This window comes from Pinus tabuliformis, chromosome 1_2, assembly GCF_031772625.1.
Source record: "Pinus tabuliformis cultivar Carrire ecotype Pingquan chromosome 1_2, CPIR1, whole genome shotgun sequence".
Taxonomy (NCBI): domain Eukaryota; kingdom Viridiplantae; phylum Streptophyta; class Pinopsida; order Pinales; family Pinaceae; genus Pinus; species Pinus tabuliformis.
The window spans coordinates 1,352,431,113-1,352,441,600 of record NC_142298.1 but is presented as its reverse complement, the minus strand read 5'-3'; the positions used below and the strand labels follow the sequence as shown (position 1 = coordinate 1,352,441,600).

Genomic DNA, 10,488 nt, shown 5'->3' with positions numbered 1-10,488 from the left:
AAAAGATGGTAAATGGCGGTGACATAAAAGATCGGGAGAAAATGTGGGGCGCCGGATCACGACAAATGAATAAAGTAGCTGCTGCTGTTCTGTTCACTGTAGTTGAAATTATAATTTCAACACTCCCCTTTAATTTCAACTGCTGGGTTATCAGTCATACCCAGAAGTTTCCTTAAAAACTCAAAACTTTTCTGATCCAATGGCTTTGTCAGAATATCTGCAACCTGTTCCTGAGTCCTGCAATGTTGTAAAATGATTTCTCCATTGTTCACCAATTCTCTGATGTAGTGAAACTTTGTGTCTATGTGTTTTGTTCTCTTGTGGAATACAGAGTTCTTGGATAATGCAATAGCTGTGCTATTGTCACAAAAAATAACTGTTGCTGTTGCCTGCTCCTGGCATAGACTTCTCAACATTCTCCTCATCCAAACCGCTTGACATGCTGCTGCTGTAGCTGCCACATACTCTGGTTCTGCTGTAGACAATGCCACAATTGGCTGTTTCTTGGAAGCCCATGAAATGGCTCCTGAACCTATGTGAAAGATGTAACCAGATGTGCTTTTCCAGTCATCTACACTTCCAGCCCAATCACTATCTGTGTATCCAACTAAATCTGAACATTCTGAAACAGTTTAAAATATTCCATACCTTTTTGTACCTTTAACATACCTCAGAATTCTCTTTGCTGCCTGCCAATGTGTTTCTTTTGGCTTCTCCATGAATCTGGAAATTAAACTAACAACGTACATTATGTCTGGCCTAGTTGCAGTCAAATACATGAGGCTGCCAACTATGCTCTTGTACACACTAGGGCCAAAATCTTTGCTGCTGTCCTCTTTGCTGAGTTTTAATCCCATCACTGTGGGAGTGATTGCTGCCTTGCTATCCTGCATGTTAAATCTGCTCAACACTTCATTTACATATTTTGCCTGTGAAATAAAAATTCCATTTTCATTTTGATCTACTTCTATTCCTAAGAAGTATCTCAGCAAACCCATGTCAGTCATCTCAAATTCTTCTTTCATGACTGATTTGAATTTTTCAATGAGGTAGTCATCATTACCTGTAAAAATCACATCATCAACATATAACACAACAATTAAAATTTTACAGTCTTTTTCTTTGATGTAAACAGTGGGTTCTCCCTCACACTTCTCAAATCCGTTCTCCAGTAGATAGGAATCTATCCTACTGTACCACGCTCTTGGTGCTTGCTTCAGCCCATAAAGAGCTTTCTTCAATCTGCAGACTTTGTGCTCTTGGCCTTTTTTCTCATAGCCTAGAGGTTGCTCGATGTAAACCTCTTCCATTAATACTCCATTCAAGAATGCTGACTTCACGTCCATTTGGTAAACTTTCCATTTGTTTTGTGCTGCTATGGGCAACACTGCTCTTACTGTTTCCATTCTTGCAACTGGTGCGAAAGTCTCCTCATAATCTCTCCCATATTGCTGCTTGTATCCCTTGACAACAAGTCTTGCCTTATGCCTTTCTATCTTGCCTTCAGCATTACTCTTGGTCTTGTAGACCCATTTAACTCCAATGACTTCTTTTCCTTTTGGTAAATCAACTAAATCCCATGTCTTATTTCTTTCTATGGCATTCATCTCCTCATCCATAGCTTCTATCCATTTCTTATCTTTAATTGCATCTTCGAAATGAACAGGGTAATCAACATGACAATAGAAAGCAAATAAAGAATTCATTCCTTCATCATAAATATCACTTAAATTTCTGAATTTCTTACCTCTTTCATTCGGTGTGCAAGTGCTTGTAGATGCACTTGAATTTCCTCCTTGTGGTGTGCTTGGAGAAGCACTCTCATTTCTCCTCAAGGGTGTCTCTTGCTGTTCTGTTGTTGGCGCTGCTGTTTGGGGATGTGTTTCAGCCAACTCCTCATCATCATCATCATGAGACAAACAATTTTTAACATTAACTGTTTTCTCTATGCTTCCATCCCAAGCTTCCTCTTCAATAAATTGAACATCTCTGCTCACAAAAAACTTCTTGGTGGATGGGATATATAACCTGTAAGCTTTGGATTCTTCACTGTATCCAATGAAAATACATTTCTCCCCTTTACTGTCCAATTTCTTCCTTAGCTGATCTGGAATGTGTGCATAAGCCACACAACCAAAAACTTCATGTGGGTGACTCCTTGCTTTCTCCTACTCCATGCTTCTTCTGGCACTTTGTTCATCACTGCTTTTGTAGGACATCTATTCAAAATATATACTGCACAGTGTACAGCTTCAGCCCAATAATCATTTGGCAAATGCTTTGCCTTCAACATGCTCCTTGCCATATCCATGATTGTTCTGTTTTTCCTTTCAGCAACTCCATTTTGCTGCGGGGTGTACCTTGCTGTAAATTGCTTATGAATTCCATTTTCTCTGCAAAAACGTAAAAATTCTTTGGAGATATACTCACCTCCTCTGTCAGTTCTCAAAACCTTGATACGCAGCCCACTTTGATTTTCTACAAGTGCTTTGAAATTTTGGAATTTTTCAAACACTTCACTCTTATTCTTCAGAAAATAAACCCAAGTCTTTCTAGTAAAGTCATCAATAAATGTTAGAAAATATTGGCTGCCTGCAAGTGATGGAGCTTGCATCGGTCCACATAAATCTGAATGGACAATTTCTAAGGGTGCTTTTGCCCTTATGCTTTTCCCAGTTGGAAAACTTTCTCTGTGTTGTTTTCCCAATATACAACCTTCACAAAGGCTGTCTGGCTTTTCTATCGGTGGTAATCCTCTTACCATTCCTTTTCTACTCAACAAATTAAGACCTCCAAAGTTGAGATGTCCAAATCTCAAATGCCACAACCAATTTTCATCCTTTGGTACGCTTTGGAGAGCCTCTTGTGTCACTGCTGCAATTACTTCTTTATTTTTCAGATCTGCCCTTATTCTGAGAGGGAACATCCTATTCCTTGTCATCTTCACTTCAGCAATACAACGTTTGCTGGGTAATCTGTCCATTATGGTGCATACATCATTGTCAAAGAAAACATTGTAACCCTTCTGAACAAGCTGTTCAATACTCAAGAGATTACACTTCATTCCAGGAACATAATAGACATCTGCTATGGTTTTCTTTTCACCTTTCTTTGTAAATATTTTAACTTCTCCTTTTCCCATAACAGAAATTTTACTATCAGTCCCAAGTGTGACTTGTGACTGCACACTCTGATCTAAAGCAGAAAACAGGGCTATGTTTCCTGTCATATGGTTGCTGCAACCAGAATCTAGAAACCATATATCTTCACTGTCTGTTTCAGCCATATTACAAACTAACAACATATTATCTTGACTGATATTTTCTCTAGTGATATTTGCACTAGATCTATTACTCATATCATGCTGCTTTTTCCTACATTCATTTGCATAGTGCCCATATTTTTTACAATAATAACATTGGACATTGGATTTTTCATACCTTTGTCCTTGAGCATGATGTTGTCCACTTTGCTGGCTATTGCCATGGCCTTGGTTCTGATTTGGATTGCTACCTCTTCCTTGAACGTTTGCTGGACTGTTTCTTCCGCCTCTGCATTGGCTTCTGCCTCTTCCTCTCTTGTTTCCTCTGCCTTGACCTCTTCCTCTTCCAAATGACATCTGGGTCTTGAAGGCTTGCTCTAGAGATGAGTTTTCATTTCTTCTCAACCTCTGCTCATGTGTTATCAGTGATGCATGAAGTTCATCAACTGAAAAATTTGAGAGATCCTTTGTCTCTTCTATGGTGGTGACAATCACATCAAACTTTGAGGGTAGGCACCTCAATAGTTTCTCCACAATCCTCCTTTCTTCAAGCGTTTCTCCATGAGACCTTATCTGTGTGACCAAACCAATTGCTTGTGTGAAGAATGAGTCAATATTGTCTGACTCCTTCATACGCAGGTTCTCAAAATCTTTCCTCAGCAATTGTAGTTTTGCTGTCTTCACTTTCTCCATGCCTTGATAGGCTGTCTTGAGAGTTTTCCATGCTTCTCTGGATGTATTGGCTGCTGCTATCCTCGGAAACACACTCTCATGCACTGCTTGATATAAAAATACAAGGGCTTTTGAGTCCTTCTTCTTATTGCTCTTCAACAACTCTTTCTCTGCCTGAGTTAATCCAATAAACTCTTCTTCATTTGCTGGCTCTTCAAATCCATATTCAACAAGTTCCCATAAATCATGTGAGGCAAACACGGCTTTCATGGTTATTGCCCAGTATTCATAATTTTTCCCATTGAACTGTGGGAGCTGGGTATTAAACATACCCACGCTGGTGCTGGCCATTCTTGACTGTAAAAAAAATCACTTAATTGTCTTCAGCAGCTACACAAAAAACTAATCTGAAAAATACCTTGACAGCGTTTTCGCTCTGCTGGATAATTTGCTGCAGCAACAAATCTTCTTTCAGCTTCTTTGATGTCTTCAAAGAGCCTGGACAAGCTCTGATACCATGTCGGGAATTTCTGGTTATTCCAAACAAAATACAGTGGAAAAATCCTCTGTTTCCACTGTTGAGAATTTTCTGATAAATTCTGAAACAACAAAAATATGAACAGAGAGCAATACTCTGTTTTCTGATAATTCAAAAACACAAGAACAGAGCATAAAATAATACTCTACTTTGCCTCAGGATCAAAAACTGATCAAAATAATACTTTGTCTTTGACGCAGAAAAATACTCTGTTTTTAACTCAGAAAAACAGAAAAATTCGTTCTCTGGAAACGGTGTTGCAGCAACACAATTTTTTTCAGTTGCTGTTCGTGGTGTTGCAGCAACGTGATTTTTGACGTCAAGTATTTTTCGACTTACGGTGTAACAGCAACAGGAAATTTTTGACAAAATAACTTTTGGTGTAACAGCAACGCACAGAAAGAAACTTCTATTTATGAAAATAAACCAATAGATAAAACTAAGTCTTCCTCACGTAGAGGGATCTTCACAAAATATTATGCTAAAGAGCATCTTCCTCTTGACAGAGGGATTACAACAGGAACGCTTCAGTTCCACAAAACAACTATCTCAGAAAATTTCAGCACTGCTGTGCAATACAAAAAAAAACTCTCTTGTTCTACACTGCTGTGCGTTACAAAAGGACTTTCAATCTATTTCATCTATCTATATATTTCTACACTGCTGTGTCTGCATTTTATAGTGCGGGAAAGGGTCTTCACCGCCTTAACTTGCTGATAAAGTTTCTGCTGTTCATAATGAACAGATCCGATCTTTTGCTGTATTTTTGAGTCGGTGGTGATGAAATCTATGGCTGATAAATGCTGTTATGGCTCGAGAATGGTTCTTTTTCTGTTTCAGCCATTCTGCTCATTAATACGGTTGTTGAAAAGTAACGGTGTGGCACTCGATCTGATCTTCTATCTTATGGAAACACAAAAATAATTAAAGAGTGAAAATATGGTAAATGGCGGTGACATAAAAGATCGGGAGAAAATGTGGGGCGCCGGATCACGACAAATGAATAAAGTAGCTGCTGTTGTTCTGTTCACTGCAGTTGAAATTATAATTTCAACAGGAGAAACCTACTGGAAGGTTCTGTAACTTAGTGCATGATTTGAATTTTAGCACTCTTAAACTTAGAACTTTTGATTGACCAAATTGATATGGAAGATTCCTTAAAGCAGTACACCTGGTCAATTTAAGATATGTCATCGAGGGGGGACAAAACTCATTGGCTAGGTATTTTAATTTTGAACACCATGAAGCATCTATTGAGAGCAAAGACTTCAAATATTGAATGCTCTCTGGAATACTATCTAGTTCCTTACAATGTGATACATCAAGTTTTTCAAGGGATGTTATCTTTCCTAAGCCATTAGGGAGATGCTTTAGGGCTATGCAATAGGATAAATTCAATACTGTCAATGACGAAAGGTCCTCAAAACCGTGAGGAAGATCCTCCAGACTATCACAATGATTGATGCAGAGTATTTCCAAAGAATTTAATGATGCAAAGTCATCGGGCAGATACGTCAAATCCTTACAGTGATCTATTTTCAGAACTCTTAAAGATCTAAGCAATGAAATTGAATATGGAAGCTCCTTAATGGATTAACAATTTGAAAGAGTCAGTTCTCGCAAACCCTTTACTAGATGACCCAATACGCTAGGCAGTTCTTTCAAACCTTTAAAGTTGAACAATTTCAATATTCGCAACTCTTGTAGACGCAGAAGCCCTGTAGGAAAGATTTCCAATTCCAAGTTGTCGGAATACGAATTTCCATCAATTTCCATGTACTTGAGATTTCGGGGCATCTTCAATTTTTCCTGCGAAATCCAAATCAAACCATTAATATTAATAAATTGCTCGTTTCCGTAGATCCAATTTTTTTATAAAAATTGAATAAAGAAGCCAGACTTATACATATGAAATATAATTTCATTCAAGATTAATAAAAAACGTTTCGTTCCATATATCCAAGAATTTCTAAAGTATTGAATGAAGAAACAAAACAAAATATGTGAAGCAGACTTGCCGTGATGAGTCGATTCCAATCCTTGGCAGGCTTGTATCTCAAGTATCTTATCTGCTCTACCTGTACACATTAAATGGAAGATTAGGAACGGTCGCTTAATTAAAGTCGGTACTATAAATGCATTATTATATTTTCCCTCAAACTTTCACTTTTGTCATGTTTTGAAATGCAATAGTTCTATCATATTCCATATATATCACTCACTGTTTTCATTTAACAAAAGGAATACCTTTCGTTGCTGGAATAACGTTGATGCCATTAATGAATTTAGTTAGAAGTCAAAGTGTATAAAACGAAAGTGAATATGTATTTTTTTCGGGTTCATAAGTTTGGTACCTTTTCATCGTCCAACAGAAAGTTCATAAGTTGGCTTATTGCAGTGAATCTAATTCTCATTTCCTATGCCTTTCTTCGGCCGGCTTTCATAACGACCTCAGGTACAGTCACAGCCCCATCTTCACCTTTGGCCACTAATGATCGATGTTCTAAACTGTCCAGGGCGGGCTTTCCCACAATGCCTGCAACCGTGTCCCAGTCCCATCCTATGAAGAATGAACAAATGTCGAGGAATGGCTCTCTGCACACCTGAGGAAGCTTGTCGTAAAGGAAAACGTAGGAATCTAATTTCGCCCTGAACTCTTCACTCTCCATTTTTTCTAATTCTTGAATTACCTCATGAATTTCTGTTTTGTCCTTCGCTGAGGAAAGCTCTTGTACTACTAAGTTTAACATTAATGGAATTCCGCCACATCTGTCTATTATACGGTGGAAGTAGCTTGATATTTCGTCTGCAGCCGGTAGCATTTGCATTTCTAATAATTTCACTGCGTCCGCAGACGACATGCCTCTGATTTGATACTCTTTGGGAAGTGTTTTCATTCGGCATGCTTTACGCACATTTCTGTCACGTGAAGTAATACGCAAGCTCACTTTCCTTGCTCTATCGAAATTCAGTGGCAAAAGCTGTGCAAGCTCTTTTTTCTCCCCAACATTGTCAATATAAATAAACGCCAGAACCTTTTCCAAGGTGTCGCGGATTTGTTCCTGTCCATCCTGGTACTTTCTAATTTCTGGAGTATTTTTGCGTCCCAGCAAATCCTCTAATATTTTTTTCTGCAATTTCACTATACCTTGAGAGGATTCTATACTCTTAAAAAGCTCAACATGAGAATATTTACATTCTTCACCGTCAACACTATTAATATCGACTCTGTTGAAGATAGCATCTGCAAGGGCAGTCTTTCCCATCCCTCCAAAACCGTACAAGATTACTGCGACAGCATTGTTTTCGGTGCCCCATTCCAAGATATCCGCGACTTCTTTGACTGAGCTCTCAAAGCCAAAGCCCACTGTTTTTCCAACGGTCTATCAGCGAGATAATATTAAAACTTGTAGATAGATTAAATGGTATTTTCGGGATTCAACTTAAATTTGCAAAAATTCTATATTTTATGATTTTTTTTTAGAATATTGAATTCATTTATCTTAATCACAATTTACATGCAAAACTCTAACCATGAAAAAAAAACCACAAAAATATTTTTTTTCTCGTTAAAACTAATCTATTATATACAGGAGCAAGAAAACAGTTACATCATTTCAAGACAAAAAGAACCAGAGGCTTGTTGTGGCACTTTGGAACAGCTGAGACCAAAAATGAACAATCCTCGCAGGGGCGCCAGACCAGAGATAAACAACCCTCGCAGGGGCGCCAGACAAAAAATAAACAGCCCTCGCAGGGGCACCAGACCAAAGCATTACATCCCCCGCAGGGGCGCCAACAGAACTTCAGCATAATCCCGCGCGGGGAAGACAGACCCATCCCTGAACCAACATACCATAAATAGACTATGTGCCAACATAACATGAACAATAAGACCAAAACAAAACCTGAGCAGCGAGGGAGGCCGAGAGTCCAAACAGATGTGCAGCTATTCGTCCGGCGCCTCCTCGACCACCCGACACCATCCATAATCCTCCACCTCCGCTGCAGTGGGAGCAGTGTCCATGTTGACGTCGTCCCCTTTGCTGGTCGTCGCCTCCTGAGCCAGAGGGCGATTAGAGACATTCTCTGGAACATCCGCAGGCTTCTTCATGACATTCTCTGAGCCGCCAGCAGGATGCTTCCCCCTACTGTCTTGAGAGTCGCCACCATCTGGAGAGTCTTCGAGGAAGAGAACCGACACATGGGCACTGATTCGGGGTCTATTCAGAGAATTGCTAAAATTGAAAATGGCGGAACCGAAGGCAGGCGTGGAAGCCGAATCAGAATCAGGAGCGCTTGAGTCCAGAAATTGGCTAGACTGAAGGGGGTTGGCTTCAGAGGTTCGATGGCAATAGCAGTGGCAACAATGGGGATAAGGAGCATCTACTGGAGGGCGCGAAGACCCGCCACGGGAGGAACCTCGACGGCTGAGCATTCGCTGTCGAGGCCTAACCATATTTGCAGGGTCACCAAGAATATAGTGCAGCTCGAAATTGAGTAACCGACCAGGCTTAGGACTACCCAAAACAGTCAGCGAATTGGCCCTGACGGCAAGAACCATAGACTGAAGAACCATAGACTGAGCATGAACCGACACACTGAGAACCATAGACTGAGCATGAACCGGCGCACAGAGAACCATGGACTGAGCATGAACCGGCGCACAGAGAGCCAACCCACCGCGGCTTTTAACATCCCTGCCGCCACCTCGAAACCCGTCTGCCATTACTGCACTCTCCATTCGAACCAAAGAGCCGGACAGAGCATTGAATTGCCTCTGGAAAATATCAATCCATTTATTCCTTAGCGGCCGAAGACAGGTCTTCTCGCATGCGTTACCCTTGTGACAGTGCATGGCTGGCATGTGGCCTCCATTAAACGCGCGTCCCGTCCACATTATCACTCGCATCCGGGGGAGCTGCATCTCTTTGGACCAGGCGAGTGCATTCCTGTGCCTGATCATTATTTGGTATAATATCCAGTTTTCTTGTGAGAAGGGTATTCTCATTTTCCACCCCTATGTTGGCCAAGAGGTCAGCGATCTTGTTGCCTTCCCTTTTTATGTGATTGAAGGTGATGGCCGTGTTGCTGTGGAGCACTTGTTCAATGGCTTCCAGTCTCGCTTCGAGCCTCCAACTGGTGGCAATTTTCCTTGCTTGATATCCATTTAGGAGGTGCTTGGCCATATTTATAAGGATCTGGGAGTCTCCTTCCACTTCCAGGGGTTGGAAGTTGTGTTTCCAAGCGAGAAGGAGCCCTTGCCAAAGTCCCTCTAACTCATTCGAGTTATTGGTATCCCAACCAATGTTCCCAAAGTAGAGCTGCAGGGGAGTGCCTTTGTGATTCCTTAAAATTCCACCAAAGCCAGCCATACCAGGATTGCCTTTGGAGGCACCATCAAAGTTGAGCTTGAAGGTATGCTTTGGAGGAGCAGTCCAGGTGACTTTGTTTATGATGCTGCTCTTAGAAGGGTTGTTATTGTGTAATCCCTAAGGAAGATGCATTTGCCAGTTTTCTAAAATGGCTTTCTCATTGTCTAGAGTCGGAAAGTCCTCCTCCATCCATGATCGGAGCATCAGCGTTTCTTTGAGATTCCCACAAAGCATATTCCAAATACTTTCTATCGGAGATCGCTGATTTTTGAATATGCGTTTGTTCCTTTCCTTCCATATGCTCCATAGGAGGAGCCCTGGGATTATGTTCCATAAATGGTTGAGAATCTCACTTTTGTAGGGATTCTGTGGCCAATGTCTTAAAGAGTTGGTGATGTCGTCCTGAAGTCTACATCTTCTTTGACATCTGAAGCTTGCCTTTTCCCATAGCGGATTGGCTAAGGGGCAGGAGTCCAAGAGGTGTTGGAGAGTTTCCTCAGGGTGATTGCAATTATAACAAATGGAGGGACCGTGAAAGTTTCTGCACCTAAGTTTGTCCCATGTGAGGATTCTTTGATGACCAACCAACCATAGGAAGTAGGAGACTTTGGGCCAGGATTCGAGACCCCAGATTTTGCTCC

General features: G+C 40.7%; 1 protein-coding gene across 1 annotated transcript; it reads right to left on the bottom strand.

Moving 5' to 3' along the window:
- Positions 1 to 6,889: 6,889 nt before the first annotated feature.
- On the bottom strand, positions 6,890 to 7,738 carry LOC149211249 (disease resistance protein RUN1-like). Its single transcript, XM_089399229.1, has one exon. It carries the CDS (start codon positions 7,736 to 7,738, stop codon positions 6,890 to 6,892), a length of 849 nt encoding a protein of 282 aa, XP_089255355.1.
- Between the last annotated feature and the right edge of the window lie 2,750 nt (positions 7,739 to 10,488).

Coding starts and splice junctions, on each gene's coding strand:
- LOC149211249 (XM_089399229.1), bottom strand. CDS start 7,738: ATGGGAAAGACTGCCCTTGCAGATGCTATCTTCAACAGAGTCGATATT.